General features: G+C 43.0%; 1 protein-coding gene across 3 annotated transcripts in view; it reads left to right on the top strand.

The window, feature by feature from the left end:
- Window positions 1-21602, top strand: part of FAM81A (family with sequence similarity 81, member A) — a 69209-nt gene that overhangs the window by 723 nt on the left and 46884 nt on the right. The window contains exons 1-3 of one of the 3 annotated variants that reach the window (XM_005861117.2): window positions 225-395; window positions 13698-13767; window positions 15244-15514. In XM_005861117.2, coding sequence (XP_005861179.1) covers window positions 13721-13767; window positions 15244-15514 — 318 coding nt within the window. In that variant the 5' untranslated portion in view covers window positions 225-395; window positions 13698-13720. Of the gene's footprint in view, window positions 1-224; window positions 396-13697; window positions 13797-15243; window positions 15515-21602 lie in introns of those variants that run through there. The other 2 variants (XM_005861118.2, XM_005861121.2) reach the window with 2 other exon arrangements.

Genomic DNA, 21602 nt, shown 5'->3' with positions numbered 1-21602 from the left:
CGGCCGGTGACCTTGGGGCAGCCCCCGGGGAGATCTACTTGGGGGACACGGAGAGACGCGCGTGGCCCGTGTGACCCGCTGCCGGCGAGAGGGTTCACTGCTTGCTGACGCGCAGGAATGAAGTTGGGCACAAAGCGCAACCGACATTGCATTTTTGCGGGGGCTGGGGAGAGGCTGCATGCTAGCAAACCCGCGGAAGCCCGGAGCCGAGGGCTTGTTTGGAGGAGCTGGGGTGGTGCACACAATGCCAGGGAGCTGAGTGACCTTGGACGGGTCAACCTACCCCCCCCCCCCGCTTCGTTAGGAGGAGAGGCTTGGGTTCTTCGCAGCTCCACGGTGCTGTTGTGCCATTGCACTGTGAGACAACAAAGGGCCCCAAAGTACTGGCTCTGCAGGTACAGCATCTACAAGGCTTAACCATGTATATTGTACAAGGGCGTCCATGAATTGGTTCTCAAGTGGCAAGAAATGTTACAGTTTTGTAGACGATTATGGAGAGAAAGCGGTAGGTGGTCCAGAGAGTGACTTCTCAAGATGCCCAGGTTAACACCTCCTGGGTGCTCTAAAGCCATGAACGAAATCAGGCTTAATACTCCTGAGTTCTTCCTGTAGTTAATCTAATAGGAAACTTTGTATCTGAATAAGTAGAATCAAGACCCAATAGTGGCAGGCAGCAGCAAATTAAATGAGTCATTTCTTCAGTATGCATGAGGGTGTGTGTGTGTGTGTGTGTGTGTGTGTGTGTGTGTGGTGCACGGGAGTGCCTGGCTGGGATCACGCCTTCATCTTATTGTCTGTGTATGTCAGTATTGGAAATTATTTCACAGGAGTCACCAGAAACAATGCTAGCATGACTTGAACCCACAGAAGTGCAGCTCTCTCTGGAGCAGGGGCAGCTTGCTCTTAAATAAGAGTTGGGTTTGTGACAGTAAATATATTCTTTACTGAGAACCATCCCTAGGATTTGCACATGTTTCGTCCTGCAGGACCCTGGCATGGAGTGTGTGAGTGTGTGAGTGTGTGTGTGTGTGTGTGTGTGTGTGTGTGGTGCTCCTGAGACCCAGTAGGCTGTGACACCGCTTCTATTTTTAGCGTTGGCTGGTGCTGAAAAGACACCCCGGCCCTTTTCTGTATCCTCAGCTTATACACTGAGAGGGAAGGGAGGGAATCCCTGCTCCTTCTCACAGCCTCTGGGGTTGACCCTTCTCGCTTTCTGCTCTGAGGCTGTCCTTGGTATTCATTCCAGTCTGGTTTCATCGGTATCAAAAGGTGGGTTGGGAAGACAGCATTCTCGGTGTTAATGATTAAGCTTCTGCAAGCTTGTTTACCTGAGGGCTTAATAATCTTTAATGGCTTACATGTTAGAAATCTGATAGCATCCAGACAGAAAAATTCTTACTCCCCAGGAATTCAGCCACTAAGCCTATAAACCCTTAACGAATCACACCTCACACACCAGGAACCCTCATGAACTTCAGCCAGCACTCTCTGTAGGCCACTAACCTGTGTGTCTCCAACCCACCGTTCAGTCTCGTTTCTTACATCCGACAGCCATACTCCTGTATTTTCACTTTTCTGAGGCGGAGCCCATCTCCTGTTCCCCGCCCCTGCCCCTGCCCCCAGCACCAGAGCCCTCTCCCACTTCACCAAAACATGGATTGGCCTCCCCCTGGCTTCTCAGAGCCACCTCCAAACTGTGAACCCACCACTGACAAAGTCTTTAGAGAGCATGCTGCCTGCTGTGCTCCACACCGTCCTTCTGATCTCTCATCAGTGCTTGCCAAACCTGCAGGCTCCTCAGGATCACCTGGAGCATTTTGAAAAAAAAAAAAAAAATGTGGCTCTTTAGACTCTCCCAAAAATTTCACATTAGAATCATCAAGGTAGCAAGACATATGAATCCTTATTTTAAAAACAACCCCCCCCCCAAAAAAAAACAAAGGGGGAGAAAGGAAGATGGTGAGAGAAAACAGCTCCCCCGGTGAATCTGATGAACACACAGGTTTGGGAATCACTTCCCTTGATGCTACAAAAAAAGTAACAGCCCTGCTGGGGGTGGCTCAGTGGTTGAGCATCGACTTGTGAACCAGGAGGTCATGGTTCGATTCCCGTTCAGGGCACATACCCAGTTGTGGGCTCGATCCCCAGTGGGGGGTGTGCAGGAGGCAGCCAATCGATGATTCTCTCTCATCATTGATGTTTCTATCTCTCTCTCCCTCTCCCTTCCTCTCTGAAATAAATAAAAATTATTTTTTTTTAAAGTAACAAACAGGCACGAGCAACTGGCTTGGTTCTCTTTTCTACCTTGTCTCTTGCCAGTGACTTTGGGGGTTATGTTGAGGCTCTATTAATTTGATGACCTTGAAGTTCCTCAAGGTCCTTAACATCAACTCCCATGGCTTGTTGAGTCTTGGGAATTTTTTCCACCTTTAAGATCTGGACTTGACCTTGGACTTCAGCCTGGTTATCTGACCCTCCCGCCCCCCCACCCCGCACTGCACCAAGTTTCAGCCATCACTGAGGACTCTGGTCTTTCATTGCTAGCTGTTCACTCCATTTCTCCACTTGGACCTTATACGTTGCCAGCCATTTCAGTTCTGTCTGGAATCCCAGAACCTTTGTCTTAACACGTTGGACTTCTCATATGGCTGTCCTCAATCCAAAATCACCCTCATTATCTGCTTTATCTTCTCCAGCCTGCCAAGTTATCCAGGAGAAAGTCACAAAGACGGGAAGACTGATTCCATTCAACATTTAAGCTGGCTCCACTCTAATTTCACCAAGGTCTAGCTTTTCTGTGAAAAAAAAAAAAATTAAAAAAAAAAAAATCCTTGGTTAATTAGCTCCAGACTGCATTCTTTTAGAGCAGTGGTTCTCAACCTGTGGGTCGCGACCCCTTTGGAGGTCGAACGACCCTTTCACAAGGGGTCGCCTAAGACCATCCTGCATATCAGATATTTACATTACGATTCATAACAGTAGCAACATTACAGTTATGAAGTAGCAACGAAAATAATTTTATGGTTGGGTCACAACATGAGGAACTGTATTTAAAGGGCCGGAAGGTTGAGAACCACTGTTTTAGAGGTTATGCCAGACTTTTCCATTCCTTAAACTTCCAGTCAGTTTCCTTTCGGGAGATAGCCTTTCTTCATCGATAAGATTAAGGATATCCATGTCCCCGTTGAGTGCCCTCTCCCTCAGTATAAGCTCCCAAAGTACCCTCCTCACCTAAGCCTTTGCCTTTGCCCATTTTTGTCCTGCTTTATTTTCTTTCTCCAGGGAAGAAAATACTTCTCATTCCCCTCCCCAAATTAACCCACATGCACTCCACACTCTTCAGTCTCTGGAGTTCTTCCCTCCCTCCTCGCCTCTTTTGGAAACTTGCTCCATTTGTTACTCCCTTCAGTTTCTTCCATCCCTCCTTCCCCTGCCCCAACCTTCCCCTCACCATATAGTCAAGTAAATCATCATTCTCATAATGGAAGGCACCGTGCTGGCATCCCAGCTCTGTCCAGTATGACTTTCTTTGATGATGCAAACATTTGATATCTGCCCTGTCCAACATGGGAATCCCTAGCCACGTGCAACTGCTGAGGGTGTGAAATGTGGCCAGTGTCACTGAGGAATTGAATCTCTAATTTTTGTCAATTTAAAATTAATTCAAATCCAATCTAAGTAGCCCCGTGGGCTCCTGTACGAGGCAGCAGTTCTGTGTTGTATGAGGCCCCTGTGTTGACTGCCCCCGGCCTCCTTCCTGTGATTGTCCACTTCTTCGCTGGCCTCACCCTCACCCTCACCCTCACCTTTCTGTTGAAACTACTTTCTTGTCTTGCTCCTGGGGAGGGGTCCTGGCTTCGGAGCTGAGGCCCTTCCCCACCTTGGTTTCTGCCCGTGTGTCTGCCTCCGGCAGTCGCTGTCCTCTTGAGCCTCTCTTCTCTGGTTCTCCAGGTGCGACTCAGACCTCATTTCTCTCCTCCACCCTCCTGACTTCTGAACGTAGGATGATGTGGGATCCTGGGTGCCTTTTTCTCTTCCTTTCCTCTCAGCCAGCATTCGTTGTTAATGGACAGTTATCTGGTACCATACTGGGTACTGTGGTTCAGAGCCCTGCTTTTAACCAGGTTGTACTCAGGCCTCCCAGACGCCTTCCAAGCTACATGTCTGGCTCTGCCCTCCACAAATTCCATTCAGAATCGGATACCACAAGCCTATTTGTCTCGAAACAGCTCTTCACCCTAGCTTCCTTAATCATTTTCCCCGGATACCTTTTGCTCCAATTCTACAGTGTTAACTATTTACCACACTTGCTTTATCCTTCCCGCTCTATCACATTCTCTCTCTCCACACACGTGTTTAGACATATGCATACCTGCGTATGTTCTTGAACCATTTCAGAGTTACTTGTAGACACAGTCCTCTTTACCTCCCCACTTCTAGCACTTCAGTGTATATGTCCTAAAAAAAGACAAGGACATTTTCTTGCATAACACGTATCCAAAATCAAGAAATTAACATGGATTCTGTACAATTGTCTAATCTACAGATTTATTCAGGTGTCACCAATAGTCAGAAGAATGTCTTTTATAGCAAAAAGGGGGTAAATATTTTTTAAAAAGTCTCTTCCTGGCCCAGGACCCAATCCAGAATCTTGTGCTGTGTTAGTTGTGCCTCTTTAGTTTCCCGCCATCTAGCGCTTTCCTCAGTTGTCCTTTGTCTTTCATGACCATGACACTTTAGAAGGGTACAGGCGGGTTATTTTGTGGAGTACCCTTCAACTTGGGGTCTTTGGGTGCTTTCTCACGATAGATCCAGGTTATGCATTATTAGGGAGGCGGCCTGTAGGGGAGATACTGTGTCCTCAGTACCTCCTTAATGGTTTTTGTGCTGGCATTCTTCTCTCTGTAACCTGCTCTAGATCACTTGGGTTATTCTGACTTTTCTCCTCTTCTTCACACTCCCACATCCAGTTGGTCATTGAGTGTTGAGGTGTTGTGGCCCTTGCATTGTCTCCCTCAAAATGTCCCTTCCCGCCTGGCCAGTGTGGCTCAGTGGTTGAGCATCGACCTGTGAACCAGGAGGTCACGGTTGGATTCCCGGTCAGGGAACATGCCCGGGTTGTGGGCGTGGTCCCCAGTAGGGGTCATGCAGGAGGCAGCCCATCAATGATTCTCATCATTGATGTTTCTCTCTCTCTCCCTCTCTCTGAAATTAAAAAAAATAAAACAAAAACACATAAAAATATTTTTTAAAAAGGTCCCTTCCTTTCCGGTTCTACTGTCCCTCTCTTGTTCCAGACTGTTGTGGAGTCCAGGCCTCTGAGCACAGCCCCAGTCTCAGCCTTGTCTTTCACTGCTTACCAACAGGAACCCGTGTACGTGGTAATTTGCACTAGTCAATACTTCCTCTACTTTGTCCTCCCTGCACCCTTTGTCATCTGCCTTGCATTTACCTAACCCACCCCTTTAAATATCCAGCTCAAACACCTGCTGCTCAAATGCTTTTCTTGATGGCCAAGTTCAAACTGAGCCTGCCTTCCGTTCAGAGGCAAAGCCTGGTGTGTAGCGCTCACGTGGCCTGTACCAGCCTCTCCAGCTTGCATTGTGGTCTGTTTCATTTCCCTGTTGAACTGAAGCTCCTGAGTGCGGGGGCTGTGTCTTGCTCAGCACTGCAGAGGCCCTGTGAGTACTTGTTGAGTGCACGGAATTACTTGATTAAATCATTGAGCACATGCACAGGATGGCCATAGAGTGGTCTGCTAGCACCGGGTACGTGACGGTGCGTGTGAGACCCATGCCTTCCTCCGAAGGAAGGAGGAGGAGAGGATGGTGATTCAAAAATAGGGCCTTTTAGCCAGACGATGGGTGATTCAAAAAGGTATTTCCATGTTGTAAGTGGAACAAAGGATTTTCCCCTGGTGATACCTTAATTTTGTGTCATTGTGTCAAAACAAAGAAACCACATGTTTGATTTAAAAAAAGAGAGTAGAGAAATCTAACACAGTGTATTAAAAATGGCCCATCTATTTCTCCACATCCGAAATGAGCAGCTGAATGTGTGAGGAGCTGTGTCTCAGGCTCACGTCCTCCCTTCAGAGCCCCCAGCCACCTGTCTCTCTCATTGTCTGGCCCACTCTCTGCTCTGCCAGCAGCCACCTTCCTTCCCCCAGCCTCCTTCACGCTTTCTCCTCTTCTTTATTTCACTCTTTCTGCCTGTTCCTTTCTCTCAGTGCCTCTTCTGTTTTCCTCCCTCTCCTTATATTGATGACTTTATTATCATTATCATTATTATTATTATTATTTTTACTTTTTAGCTGTGGTTATGTGCCATGGGTGTTTTTTTTCTTTTCTTTTCTGTTTTTTAATCCTCACCCAAGGGCATGCTTAGAGAGAAGGAGGAAGGAAGGGAGGGAGGGAGAGAGAGAAAGAGAGAAACACAGAGTGAGAAACATTGATTGGTTGCCGACTGGGGATCAAACCCGCAACCCAGGCTTATGCCCTGATGGGGATCGAACTGGCAACCTCTTGGGTGCACAGGTGTCACTCAACCAACTGAGCCATTACAGCCAGGGGTTTCTAACATAAAAGCAGGTGAAAGAAAACAGTTGCTTTTCATTACTCCGTGGTCTTTTGTTGATTCCCCCATCCCCAGGGGTCCATGATTCTTGGTATGTTAAAAACGTAGTTATCAGTGACAATAAAACAGTGTATTTGATTCGCTTGCGGGCACACCAGGAGAGTTACTGGGAATGTGCTGGCTGACAAACATCAAAATGTGCTGGCCTGAATTTTTCAGTCTGTGTTCAGGCGCAATTGGCATTTGTGATCAGAAGTCAGGTTTGAGGGTGGCGAGTTGTGGAGGTTATTGGAACGACAGTTCTCCTCCTGAAGACGTGCCTGTCCTTGCTGGCTGGCGGTCAGCTTTTCCCCTCTTAAGAATGCTTTTGTGCCGATAACATCTTCTCTGGGTAGAGCAGCGCCAGAAGTGAAGGCAAGAGAGTCTGCTGCTTAGCCGAGTGAGGTTTAAATAAAAAGCCTGTTTATGTGGGCGAGAATGTGTGGGGGCTGCTGCCGCATTCTGGAATTCTTAAAATTATTTAACCGGGAAGATGTTATTCAGAAACCCCTGGTTCCTTCAGCTTGTTTTTGTTTATTTCAGGTTTCTTTGCTCCCCATTTTTAATTATCTCTCAGAGGACTCAGGAGGCCTCCCCTGCTCGCTCTAAAATTGTTATAAAATTAATGCATTGGACTCAAGCTGTTATTACAAATAAAGGAGTCTCTCATGGACTCCCGGGTTTTCAGCAGAGAAGTCCGGCCCCTCCTACTGTGTATGAGAAAAAGGGCGGAGGCTGGAGGCTGGGTCTTTCTTCCAAGCCCAAATCCTGAGCTTTTCAGGTAGAAAGTCATATAGGGAGAACCCCAAAGTGACAATTTGCAGTCTACCTGCATGAGTATACAAAGTCATGCCTCCCTTCTGGGTGAGCCTTGGTGCACCTGGGGGTGTTGGTAGTTTAGGAGGTAGCTTGCACCAGCTTTTAATATTTCTTCTGTTCTAGCTGTTGCATTTGCAGATTCCCTTTTCAACATTTGGTCATGTGTCTTCTCTAATGCTGGAAAGAAAAGTTGCCAAATATAGCTGTTGATCATAATAAAACACCCTAACAGTAGTATTAAGACACTTCTCTTTTGGTGCGTGTGCACGCATGTGTGAGCGCCCGTGCAGGGCAACCTGAAGCTGTCTGCCAAGCTCACAGCTGGAGGGGACCTTGAGTCAGCCATCGATATGTCATTTGGGCAGAGCAACTCAGTAATTAAAACAACGGGCCTTACCAAATTAGAAAAACAAGCCAATGAACCAACATTTAGGGGTGTCTGTGAAGAGATGCTGTGCGGGGTTACATAGGGGTTACAGATGCATATGGTATGCAGCCCCTGCTGTCCCAAAGCAGCTCAGTTGGGAGGCATAATCCATGAAAACTTCAAGTAACAATAGAAGACTTAAATAGCATTTCAAAATAGCTGTTATTAATAGATGGGAACAAAATCCATTTTGTTTTGTGTGTGTGTGTATTTTGCAGGGGTTCTCTTAAAAACGTTAACATTATTCTAAGCTGTAGAATGGATTAAAACAACATCAATTGCCCTGGCAGTGTTTCTCAGTGGTTAGAGCATTGGCCCGAGCACCGAAAGGTTGTAGGTTCAATTCCTGGTCAAGGGCACATACCTGGGTTGCAGGTTCAATCTGGTCCTGGTCCAGATGCATGTGGGAGGCAACCAATCAATGTATCTCTCTCACACATGGATGTCTGTCTGTCTGTCTGTCTCTCTCTCTCTCTCCCCCCCTCCCTCCCTCCATCCCTTCCACTCTATCTAACAATCAATGGAAAAAATATCCTCTGGTGAGGATTAACAACAACAACAACAACAACAAACACACAACAAAGCAACAACAACATCAGTGGCCAATGGGTTCTAGGAGTCTGGATGCTTCTAGCGCATTTGTGACCCCATCTGGACCTGATGTGTCTATTGCAGGTTGACCAGACCCCATCAGTCATGCAGCAATCTCTGCGCTGGCTGGAAGGAGAAAGAGAGAGAGAGAGAGAGAAACATAAACATTGATGTGAGAGAGATACATTGACTGGTTGCTTCCCACACGTACCCCAACATCTGGGCTGGGGATGGAAACTGCAACTGCGGTACACGCCCTTGACCGGGAATCAAACCCTAGACCCTTTGGTCCGAGGTCCGACATTCTAACCACTGAGCAAAACTGGCCAGGGCTCTGACTTTCTTATCAGTCTAGAATCTTTGATTTTGGAATTAGTCCCTGGCCTCCGTTCCACAGCCCTCCTCCTCCTCCTTGTACTGAAAACAAATGATGTACCCAGACACCAGCTATTCACACGGCAGAGCAATCCCACCCATTTGGCACAGGGTGTGGTGGGGGAGCAGCGTTAAAGAGCGCAACAAATCCAAGGAAGCATCCATTCATGGAGAGAGGGGTCTGGTGGTGGGTCAGATAGGAGAGGAAGGGAAGCCTGTGCGTACAGAGGTGCCGTGGTCATCTTGTCCTTGACCTTGACCGCACCATTATCTCTGCTGGCTCAGGTTCCAGTGCTCCTTACGTTGGGGAGGAGGAGGAGGAAGAGGAGAGGACATAACAAGGATGGAACTTAAAATTTTGCCAGGTTCTTTTAAATGCATTACATTAAAATGTTTGCACTACCTAAATTGTGCTGCCATGGCACAAAGTTCTGGTTTCCAGGCTCTGATTATAGTTCTATCTAGTACTGTAAATCTCTCTTCCGATCTTGTTCTTTTTAACAAACCTTAACATTAAGCTAGCATGTAAATATTTTCTGTACAACTTCATAGCTTCTGTAACCATTACTTCAAATAGCCATTCTTCTGAGTGGATGTGCCATGTTTTGTTAACTACTCTTTCATTGTTGGACATTTAACCAATAGCCATTTGTGAACATTTCATGGTTTATTCACCCATTTGCCCGATGACGGGTGTTCGGTCCTCCCTAGCCCACTTTTTCGCTCTTGGAAACAATGCTGCCTTAAGTATTATTGTGTTTCCTTGTGAACATGTTTGAGAAGTTTGGGGGGAATTTCTCAGCACTGGAATTATTGAGTCACGGGGTTTGGGCACCTCTAGCTTTTCTAGATATTGAAGATTGCTTTCCATCGTGGTGGTGCCGATTCCCGTTCCCACCTGGTGTTCCCCTTGTTCCATATATGTTCCTGTCAATTTGTGGTCTTGCCACTCTGCATTTTGGCCAGCCTGATGGGATGAAATGGTATCTTGTGACAAATTAGATTTATTTTATAATTTGCTTCCTCTGCTAGAACAGAGCCACTGTTATTAGGAAAAAAATAGTTCTTACTCTGTCTTCAGTATTCTTTTGACATCTGTGTTACTTTCAACAATAAAGGTAAATTAAAAAATTCTTTTGAGCCCTCGCCAGTTTGGCTCAGTGGATAGAGCGCCAGCCCAGGATTGAAGGGTCCCGGGTTTAATTCTGGTCAAGGGCACACACCTCAGTTGCAGGTTCCCCATTGGTTGGGGTGTGTGCAGGAGGTAACCAATCGATGTGGATGTTTCTCTCTGTCTCTTCCTCTCCCTTCTACTCTCTCTAAAAATCAATGGAAAAATAACTTCGGGTAAGGATTAACCAAAAAAAAAAAATTCTTTTGAGATGTTTTCTAAGCAAGACAATTATTTAGAAGTCTATTAAATGACTTAAAAGTTAGATCATAAAATAAATAATTACACATTTTAAAATAAATTAAAAATATTCCTAGTAAGCTGCACTATATATACCCTACATAAGTAACTTGGTGTCAGAATCCCATCTGACAACAACCGCCAGCTGAGTACAATGACTGGCACCTGGTTGGTCGCTACTGTATTCTGTTGGTTAAGAATAAGCCACAGGTCACACCTAACTCAAGGGGAGAGGATCACACAAGGTGTGAACTCCAGAACATGGGGATCACTTTATGTAAGAGTCTGTCCCCCACGATGGAAACCATGTTGTGATCATCACATTTCAGTGACATGGGTTTAGATATTCATCTCTGTTAGGACCCTTAGAGATGATCAGATTTCAGGAGACTGACTTACGCAAGCCCGGTTCCCATTGAGGTGTAATTCCAGTTGTTAATTCACGGTGAGAGCAATAGCTGCAGGTAGACTGGGTCTTGAGTTTGCCGATTGCCCCATGTTCCCTTTTGATGCACAGCCACATGGGAAGCTAAGTGATGTGCTTGGTGAGTGTGGGCTCAGGGCAAGAGTTGTGAGTTGGATTATCTTAGTGGGTAGTGTCATTGGACCATGAGAGCGTCCTCATCTCTCTCCATTAGAGTCGACTGGGGAAGGGGAATCGGTAAGAGTGGCCACGAATGAGGCTGGAAGAGTGGGTTAGGCCAGAGTGTGCTGAGAGTAAAGCAAGTAGAGATAGTGTTGAGTGTGGAGAAGAAAAGGTGTGGATCTATCTTTCTGTTCTCTACTTTGGAAAATCTTACCCATTCTCATCAGTGCTTCCCTGACCTCGCTGCTACCCAAGAAAAATGAGGCCCTCTCTTTTTTTCCTCCCTATGTAGCTTTTTATGTTAAAAAACTCTAATTTGAGGTATAATTGACATATAACATTATATTACTTTCAGGTGTACAACATAATGAATTGATAGTTATATGTATTGCAAAATCACCACAATAAATCTAGTTGACATCTGGCATTATTATGAAAATATTTTCTGTGTGATGAGAACTTTTAAGATTGACTTTCTTAGCAATGTTCAGAAAGCAATACAGTATTGTTAACTATAGTCACCATGCTGTACATTATATCCCCAGGACTTATTTTATACCTGGAAGTCTGTACCTTTTGACTACCTTTACCAATTTTGCACCCACCAACCTGGCAACTACCAACCTGTTCTCTGTATCTATGAGCTTGTGTTTTTTTTTGTTTTAATTTTTTTTTTTAGATCCCACATATAAGAGAGATTGTGTAGTAAGTGTCCTTCTCTGCCTGACTTATTTCACTTAGCATAATGCTCTTGAGGTTCATCCATGTTGTCACAAGTGGTAGGGCTGGGGACTACACTCAACCTGCAACCCAGGGATGTGCCCTTGATGGGGAATCAAACCTGCGACCCTTCGGTATGTGGGCAACGCTCTAACCACTGAGCAATGTCAGCCAGGGTGCAAGTGGCAAGATTTCATTCTTTTTTATGGCTGAGGAAAATTTTATTCTGTGTATATAGCACATTTTCTTTATCCATTCATCAGTCAATGGACACTTAGGTTGCTTCCATATTTTGGATATTGTAAATAACGCTGCACTAAACGTGGGTTGCACATATGTTTTCCAGTTAGTGTTTTCTTCCCATGTGTTTTTGTTCACATGGTTCCTAAGCCACTACCCCATTAGTCATCTTGGTTGGTTTAGATGTCTACCTTTCTCTGTAGGCTGTGAAGCCCTTGAGGCAGGGGGTGTGTTGGATAGTGTTGGAGTGTGGAGGAGAAAAGGTGTGGAACTTTCTCTCTATTCTCTACTTTGGAAAAAATCTTACCCATTCTCATCAGTGCTTCCTTGACTTGCTGCTACCCAAGAAAAATGATTAGATTATTGGCTACATAATAGATACCAAATAACTATTTCTTAGGTTGGGTTATTCTGTGGATTAATATCTCAACTAAGGTATTTTACAGCTTTAAAATGATAAAGATTATCTAAACAGCTTCTACACTGTCCTAATTTTAAGTAATAAATGGCAGAAATTATTTATCTTTTAAAAAATATTTTTATTAATTTTAAAAATATATTTTATTGATTTTTTACAGAGAGGAAGGGAGAGGGATAGAGAGGTAGAAACATCAATGAGAGAGGAACATCAATTAGCTGCCTCCTGCACAACCCCCACTGGGGATGTGCCCGCAACCAAGGTACATGCCCTTGACCGGAATCGGACCTGGGACCCTTCAGTCCGCAGGCCAACGCTCTATCCACTGAGCCAAACCTGTCAGGGCTATTTTTTATTAATTTTAAAGAGAGAGGAAGGGAGAGAGAGAAACATCGATCGGCTGCCTCCTGCACGCCCCTTACTGGGGATCGAGCCCGCAACCCCGGGCATGTGCCCTGCCCAGGAATTGAACCAGCACCCTCTTGGTGCATGGGATGATGCTCAACCAACTGAGCCACATGGGCAGGGCAGAAATTATATATCTTTACTGAAGAACTTCTTTGGCATCATAGCTTGTTTAGCATGAATCCCTTTTTTTCTTTAATGTAATTTGTTTAAACTTGAAGTTCTGTATCTAGGAAAGTGAAGTGTTCACATTGCAAAACTAAAAATAACATACTGGGGAGATGATGCCAAAACAATGGTTTCAATCAGAAATGCTTTCTGAATTGAGCATCTAATGAGAACTCATTACTGAATCAGATCATGGTTAGTAGGCATTCATTGTTTTAAGCCAATTAATAACAGTTTTGAGAAAGCTAAGTAATGAAATATTTTTAAAACCCTGCAGTTTTGCTCAGATTTCTAATGCGTTGTGATGATCAAATGTTCCTTATATGCAAGATGTAATATGAATGATTATATCTTACAACAGAGTTTTAATGAAGAATATTATCCTCATTCTCTTAGTGGATCGACAGGTTTCCTCAAATCAGATCCCACTGCTCATAAATTGTTTCACTTAAGATTCATTTAGAAACAAGAGCTTTTATTTTGCTGTATAATTTACTAAGTTTGCTGAGATCAAATTTACTAAGGAAGCTTCCTGTAATTTCTAGGGAGAAGTACAAGCTTGAATAAGCCTGGTACAGAAACTGTCTTGTTTCTATAAAAGTGATTTCTGAAGCTTGAAATACAAATATGGGATGAAGAAACTTCAGGAAACTACATTTAACAGTCCTTGTTAGTCTGTCTCATCAGGCTTAGTGATATTAATTTCAGGAACATTTGACTTTGCTGGATTCTTTTCTCCTTATTTGGAAACACTTTCTGTTTATTGCACACATACTATTAAGTCATAAGGTCTTTAATAATATAACTGATCAGTGTGTCAGCATAATTTATGGTCCACTTAGCAACTTAATAATATGCTTTAGAGATCATTTAAGTCCTAGGTATAAACTGTTAAATAATTTAATGCTTGTTTTTTCAACAGATGTGAATTATTAAAAAAGAAAAATGGCCCAACGGAGCACTGTATTTCCTTCTCTTGTCACCAAGGAAAGGTATAATATATGGAAAACATGCATCTAAGGTATACTTTTTCTTTTCACCAATCCCGTAGAGGCTGCTAGTGGGTGTGATGGCCTTTGTGAATGAGACTTTATTATGGCTGTTGCATTATCCAAGGAGGATTTTGTTCAAGGGCAAGAGCAGTCGTGTTGTGTAGCCTCTCCAGCTTTCAGTTTGTCGGATACTGTGGGCCACTCCGTGACCACAGTAGCCCTGCAGTATGGATGTACTTCTGGTCAACAGTAACGTATAATTCTGGAGACTTGGGGGACTGAGATCTCTGGGAGCCCTTTTAAATCAGAAGTTGCAGCCCTAGCTGGTTTGGCTCAGTGGATAGAGTGTTGGCCTGTGGACTGAGGGGTCCCAGGTTCGATTCCAGTCAAGGGCATGTACCTTGGTTGGGGGCACATCCCCAGTGGGGAGTGTTCAGGAGGCAGCTGATCGATGTTTCTCTCTCATCCGATGTTTCTAACTCTCTATCCCTCTCCCTTCCTCTCTGTAAAAAATCAATAAAATATATATTTTTTTAAATCAGAAGTTGCAAATTGGGTGTCCATAGGCCAATATTGGCTCATAGAAATACATGGTTCGATCTGCTACGTCACCTTCAATACTTTTTAAATTAGTTGTTATCACTTAAGAATCGGGTGATTTCTCATACAAGGCTAGATTTTCTGGCTCTTCTGGAATATCAGATGATCTGGAAAAGTGGACCTGGCATTCCCAGATGGTCACTCAGGGGTGGAGCAGAATTGTGGCTCCTTTTAGTTGAGGAATGCCCTTTCCAGTCCTCCAAAACCCCTCCCCCGCCCCCCACACACTCCCTATTGCATCGTACGGTGTGCTTCACTCATTTATGTTACCTGCCTGACCTTTGTAGGCATTTGGGTTTGTAACCACTGTGTTATGGGGAGGAAGGAGGTGGGCATGTCAGGAGATTTTATTAAAAGCTTGATTTTTTTTAGAGATTTTTAAAAATTGATTTTTAGAGAGAGAGGAAATGAGAGGGAAAGAGAGAGAGAAACGTCAATTGACTGCCTCCTGCACATCCCCCTATCAGGGACTGAGCCCCCAACCCGGGCATGTGTCCTGATCAGGAATTGAACCGTAACCTTTCGGTGCACGGGAATGATGCCCAACCAACTGAGCCACACTGGCCAGGGCAATAAGCTTGGTCTTGATAACAGCTTATCCTGGGAAGGCATGTCAGTGTGCCCAGTTCCGCCAGCCTCTTGCTTTCGGAGGTCGTGGAACCCGCTACCAGCACCCTTGGCTCGCTGGGTACGATTGTTCAAAGATACTGCCTGGCTCACGAAGGAAAGCCTTTGGGGCAGAAAGCCTGCCTCCCCCTTCCCTGAGCTTGTAGGGACAGACAGTTTGCATTGTCTTCTCTGGGAAGCCTTGAATCTGGCTTTAACCGTGACCCCTTCCCTGATTAACAACCCCAGTAACGTGGCTCCTTCCCGCAGACGCGTCAGAACCATGCCCCGACACAGCCAGTCCCTGAGCATGGCACCCTATTCTGTAAACCTCATGGAGCAACTGGAAGACAGGATCCTGTGCCACGAGAAAACCACCGCCGCCCTCGTGGAGCACGCCTTCCGAATTAAGGACGACATCGTCAACAGTTTGCAGAAAATGCAAAACAAAGGGGGAGGCGACCGCTTGGCCAGGCTTTTCTTGGAGGAGCACATCAGAAACATAACTGCCATCGTGAAGCAGCTGAATCGGGACATCGAGGTAAGGTGTGTGCGTCAGGCGGGCTGTGTTCCTCTCCACAGACGCGTTCCACCGCCGGAGGTGGGCAAGTCCAGTGCCCCCTGCCAGGCAGGACTGCCTTCAGACCAACGCTGTCTGTCCTGTTCTGTCTGTTCTGACGGATGGCCCAGGAAATAGCTTGAACAAATATCCTCATTAAATTTATTCCAGTATTTGAGAGCAGTTACTGCCAGTGTTATTTTTGTTTAATCTAAATTTACTTCGCTGATTATTAAATCACTTTTCGGGGTTTTTTTTGTTGTTTTTTTCTGGCTCTCAATGGAGAGGAAAACTAGTTAAATAGTTTCCCTGTAAAATTTCTTCATATCCCTGAAGACAGCTATTAAACCAATTACTAGGTCAGCCTTTGCTCTTCTGATTAAATATTTCTAGGTCATGATGATTATATATAATATAGTTTATTACTCAAACAACCTAGAGATTTGAATTGCTTCTCTGACTCCTCTTTTATTGTTTTATTTTTCTCTGCAGTGAGCCCAATAAAAGGCCAATGTTGTTTATTTTTAGAGTTTGTAAATTTACCGCTATTTATTCAACCACAGGATCACATAATTTAGTTCAGAAACCTTAAGATCATTTAGGGCCTGGGTTCCATCGCTGAACAATATTAATATCCTTCACATGTAATTTTTAACTATATGAATAAAAAGTATATTGACTAGATTAAGGAAAACCTTTGTTTCCAGTCATAGAGCTGGTGTCCTAATTATACTTAGGAAATTAAGCCTCATTTTTGTGTGTGTCAGATTTATATGTATGTATGTATATATTTAACAGCCTTATTGAGGTATAATTTAAAAGCCACAAAGATTCACCCTTTATAAGTGTACAACTCAATGATTTTTAGTAAATTTATAAAATCACACCCCAAAATTTATATAAGCCTATTTGCAATCAATTCTTACCTCTAACCTAGCCCCAGGTGAGCACCAATCTGCTTTTTGTCTCTATAAACTTTGTCTTTTCCAGACTTTCCATGTAAATGGAATCTTATGAAGTCGTCTGCATCTGGCTTCTTTCACTTAGCATAATCTCTTTGAGATTCAGCCATGTTCTAGAATGTTCTTTTTATGTCTGAGTAGTATCCTATTGTATGGATATACCACATTCTGTTTGTCCCTTCATTATTTGATGGACATTTGGATTGTTTCCAGTTTTTAGCTATTATGAATTAAAGCTGCTGTGAACACTTGTGTCCAAGTCTTTGTGTGGGCATATGTTTTCATTTCTCTTGGGTAAATTACTAGAAATGGAATCGCTAGGTCTTATAGTAAGCTTTTGCTTAACTTTTTAAAACACAGCCAAACAATTTTGCAAAGTGGCTGTATCATTTTATATGTACCAGTAATATATGAGTTTTCCAGTTTTTCCACATCCTCACCAACATTTGGTATTATCTGTCTTTTTAATTATAGTCATTATAGGGCATGTGTAGTGGTACTTCATGGTAGTTTTAATTTGAATTTTCCTAATGACTAATGACGTTGAGCACCTTTTCATATGCTTATTGGTCATTTGTGTGTTTTATTTGGTGAAGTGTATACTCAAGTCTGCTGACTATTTTTAAAAAGTTAATTTTTTATTGTGGTAAGATAGTTATCATTGCATCCATTTTCAGTATACAATTCAGTGACATTAGTTGCATTCACTGTGTTGTATGCAATCATCACCACTATCCATTTCCAAAACATTTTGGTCATCCCAAATAGAAACGCTGTACCCATTAAACAATAAATTGCCATTCCACTCTTCCCTCAGCCCCTGGTAACCTCTAAGTTACTTTCTGTTTCTGTGAATTTGCCTATTCTAGTATGTCATGTAAATGGAATCATATGGTATTGTCCTTTTGTATGTGGTTAATTTCACTTAGCATGTGTACAAGTTTCATCCATGTTGTAGCGTGTGTTAGAACCCATTTTTAAATTGGATTATTTGTCTTATTATTGAATTGTAAAAGTTTCATATATAGTCTAGATACAAGTCCCTTATCAGATATATGATTTGAAAATATTTTCTCCCATCCTGTGGATTATATTTTCATTTTCTAATGGTGGTTTTTGAAGTGCAAAATTTTTAGATTTTAATAAATTTCAACTTACAGTTTTTTCTTTTATAGTTTATACTTTTAGTTCTAAGTCTTAAGAACTGCTTAACCCAAGGTCACAAAGATATTCTCTTATTTTCTTCTAAAATTTTAGTCTTAGTTCTTTACATTCAGTGATCCAGTTTGAGTTAATTTTTATGTATAAAGTAGAGTAAAGGTCTTAGTTAATTTTTTTACATATGGGTAGCCCAGGAAAATCTATCACTTTTCTGTTTGTCCTTTGTTGAAAGCCAGTTGAGCATCCTATATAATAAAAGCCTAGTACACTAAGTGTCCAACCGTTCGTTCGACCATTCAACCAGTTGCTATGACGTGCATTGACCACCAGGGGGCAGATGCTCCAATGGGTAGGTTAGCTTGCTGCTGGGGTCCGGCCGATCGGGACTGGGAGAGATGGACCGGACACGCCCTGGAGTCTTCCCTGGTCCCTCCCTGGCCCCGATGGTGCACCAGTGGGGTCCCTCAGCCTGGCCTGCTCCTTCTTGGAATCCGTGACCCCTGGGGGGATGTTGGAGAGACCATTTTGGCCCAATCCCCGCAGGCCAGGCCGAGGGACCCCACAGATGCACGAATCCATGCACCGGGCCTCTAGTAAAATATAAGGGCTTAATATTGTGTTCCATTGATCTGCATGGTTTTTCTATGCCAATACCACATTGCCTTAATTTCTAGCTTTAGAGTACTTTTGAAATCAGGTAGTATAAGTCCTTCAACTTTGTTCTTCTTGTCGATATTGTTTGGCCATGTTAAGTCCTTTGCATTTTCATATAAATTTTAGGATCAGCTTGTCAGTTTCGATAGAAAAACCTGCTGAGATTTTGAATGTATAGATTCAATTTGGGGAAAATTGCCATCTAAGTAATATTGAGTCTGATCATTTTAAAGACCAATTCTTGGTTTTATTAATTTTTTTCTATTGCTTTTCTGTTTTCTACTCTATTGATTTCAACAACTCTTATTTCCTTTATTCCTGCTTGCTTTGATTAAGTTTGCTTTTTTCCCCCTGGTTTCTTAAGGTAGAAGCTTAGGTAATTGGTTCAAGATCTTTTTATCTGATAATGATGTTTAAAGCTATAAAGTGTATTCTAAGCCTTGCTTTAGCTGCTCCCCATGAGTTTTGGTATGCTGTGTTTTGTTTTCATTAATTTAAAAATATTCTAAAACTTTCCTTTTGATTTTGTTTTTGGCTTATGTGTTATTTAGAAATCTGTTGTTTAATTTTCAAATATTTGGGGTTTATTTTTGTTGTGGATCTGTAATTTAATTCCATGTGAACAGAGAATATACTTTGTATATTTTTTAATACCTTTAAATTTATTAAGATTCTTGTTCTGTCAAATATCAAAATCTCCAACTCTCATTGTTAAATTGTCTATTTCTCTTTTCAATTCTCTCAATATTTTGGGCCTCTGTTGTTAGGTGCCCAACAGTTGTTCATAGAAAATAATACAATAATCTATAATAATAAAAGGGTAATATGCTAATTAGACCGGACGTCTTCTGGATGTTATTCTGGATGTCCTTCCTGATGAAGCCAGGGCCGGTGGGAAGCCAGCTCAGGTCCTGGGTGCCTGCGGGTGGCCCAAGGGAAGCCAGCCCAGATCCTGGGTGCCTGCTGGTGGCTTGAGGGAAGCCAGCCCGGGTCCTGGTTGCCTGCTGGTGGCCAGAGGAGGGAAGCCCGGGTCCCGGGTGCCAGAGGGAAGCTGGTGCTGGCAGCCAGGGGAAGGAAGGCCTACCCTTGCACAAATTTTCGTGCATCGGGCCTCTAGTTAATAAATAATACAAGAATAAACTCTGTGTTTTGCCTACTCACAACTGTAAACCTACTTTTGACCCTCCCTTACCTTTTTGTTGTATATATCCTCCTGATACATTCACCATTTTATCATAAAATGTCTCTCTTTGTCTTAGTAATATTTCTTTTTTTATATAATATATTTTATGGTGTGCTGCAGAATTTTATTTATTTTTTAAATATGTTTTATTGATTTTTTTACAGAGTAATATTTCTTAAAGTCTATTTTGTTTGATATTAATATAGCTATCCAGCTTTTTTATGGCTACTGTTTGCATAATTTCCCTTTTTGAAAATTTTCACTTAGCTTATGCCTAAGTAAGGTCTTTGTCTACCACATAGTTACCAATTTTCACTCTTCTTTGAGATTCTCATGTATCTTTAGTAAGGACTGAGATTCACTCAGAATTATACCTTAATTGAAGTTCATTGGTCTTCAGGATTCTAAAACTTCTGGTCTCTACTTCTTATGATGTTTAAAGGGCTATGAAGGGGACCTAGCCGATCTTCCTTGCTTCCGAGACTGGTGGCATCCATTGCAATTTCTTTTGGTCACAGCAATTTGATTTCCTTTAGGGATGTGTTTTTCTTTCATTGATTACAAACTGGATGGCTATTAGTCAGGGTGCCTTACCACCTGTTTAGGCAAAGAGGCTTGGAGCTCCTAACTCAGACTAGAACATTGAGATGCTCACTTCCTAGAACTTGAAACCTGAGCAGAACCATCCAAGACTGGAAAGGGCCGGAGCATCTTCCCTGCAGCAGCTGTGCCTGCGTGCGGGATACTGGCCAGTGGTTTTTGCTGCCTGGACCCTAGAAGGTGCCTTTTGTGTCTTTTTCTCAGTCGGATCCCCAGCTGCCCTGTTGATTGTGTGTACTTTCCCCCTATATCCTTCCAACACATTCCACTTCCCCCTCCTCCAAAGTTAGGCAAAGTCAGGTCCAATTGCCTGAAACAAAGAACTCTAATGACATCCAAGGGGGCATAGAACATTTAAAATTGGCAGAGATAATTTACTTGTTTTTGGAAGGTGTGTGTCTGTATTTAGGATGATCTTTCCAGTTTTATATTTGGGTGCTAAAGCAGTTTTATCTCAGAGGCGGAGTCACTTGTCAACCCTAATTTGGCCCCTTCACAAAATTGAAGAACCCCAATTAAACATTTCAATTTTGAAAGGGGTTAGAGATAGTTTAGGGAGCCGATAGCCCTCCACACCCAAATCTAAAGAGGGAAATATATAAAATCAAAGTGATTAGGGATAAATAATGATTCTCAGGTTCCCATCCTCAACCAATGGCAAAGGAGTATGTCATTAAAAAATACAAACGCCCTATGTTGCACCTTAGAAAAGAGTGTGACCTCCCCATTCTCTCCATGCCCAGCATTTCCTGTGAGCACTCAGCTGGGTTCCCTTTGCTGAGGTGGGTGGTAGGCAGATGAGAGATGGGAGCTATTTCTGCATTACTGCCCACAGGTAAAAGCAGAGTGTGACTCTGCCCTTCTACCCTTAGAAAAGCCTGGACTTGATTTTTTCTGTCAATGTAAGAGGTGATAGTGTTTTAGCTGCAACTATGGAACTGGGGAATAATTACACTTTTGGTAACTACAATGTACTAATCCAACAGTCAGAACTATTTTATTTTTTTTCAAAATTTTTTTTATTGATTTCAGTGAGGAAGGGAGAGAGAGAGAGAGAGAAACATCAATGATGAGAGAGAATCATTGATTGAGAACTATTTTAAATATATAATATCTAGCTTCAGCTGAGCCCTCAATGCTGTTTAATAGTTGCTTCCTCTAGGAAGCTCTCCCTGCCAGGTCCCCCCTGCTCACTTCCTTTCCCTCAGTGTACTTGCCGCTGTTACCATAGCCCTTACTGCAGAGGACTGACATTGTGGTTTTTTTTTTTTTTTTTACGAGTCTGTTTCCCTTGATAGATCGTGAGCTCTTTAAAATGAAAGGGACCTTGTCTTACTCACCTTTGCATTGTCCAGCACAATGTAAATGCCATGAATGCTTTCTTTCTTTTTTTTTAGCACTTTTTGACATATTTATTTATTTTAATTTAAATTCTTTATTGTTTATAGTATTACATAAGTCTCCTTTTCCCCCCATTGACCTGTCCCCTGCTGCCACCACCCTCTACCAC

This window comes from Myotis brandtii, unplaced genomic scaffold (genome assembly GCF_000412655.1).
Source record: "Myotis brandtii unplaced genomic scaffold, ASM41265v1 scaffold144, whole genome shotgun sequence".
In the NCBI taxonomy this organism is placed as follows: domain Eukaryota; kingdom Metazoa; phylum Chordata; class Mammalia; order Chiroptera; family Vespertilionidae; genus Myotis; species Myotis brandtii.
Note: the sequence above shows the minus strand (reverse complement) of the source record. Positions and strands in the feature narration are given on the sequence as shown.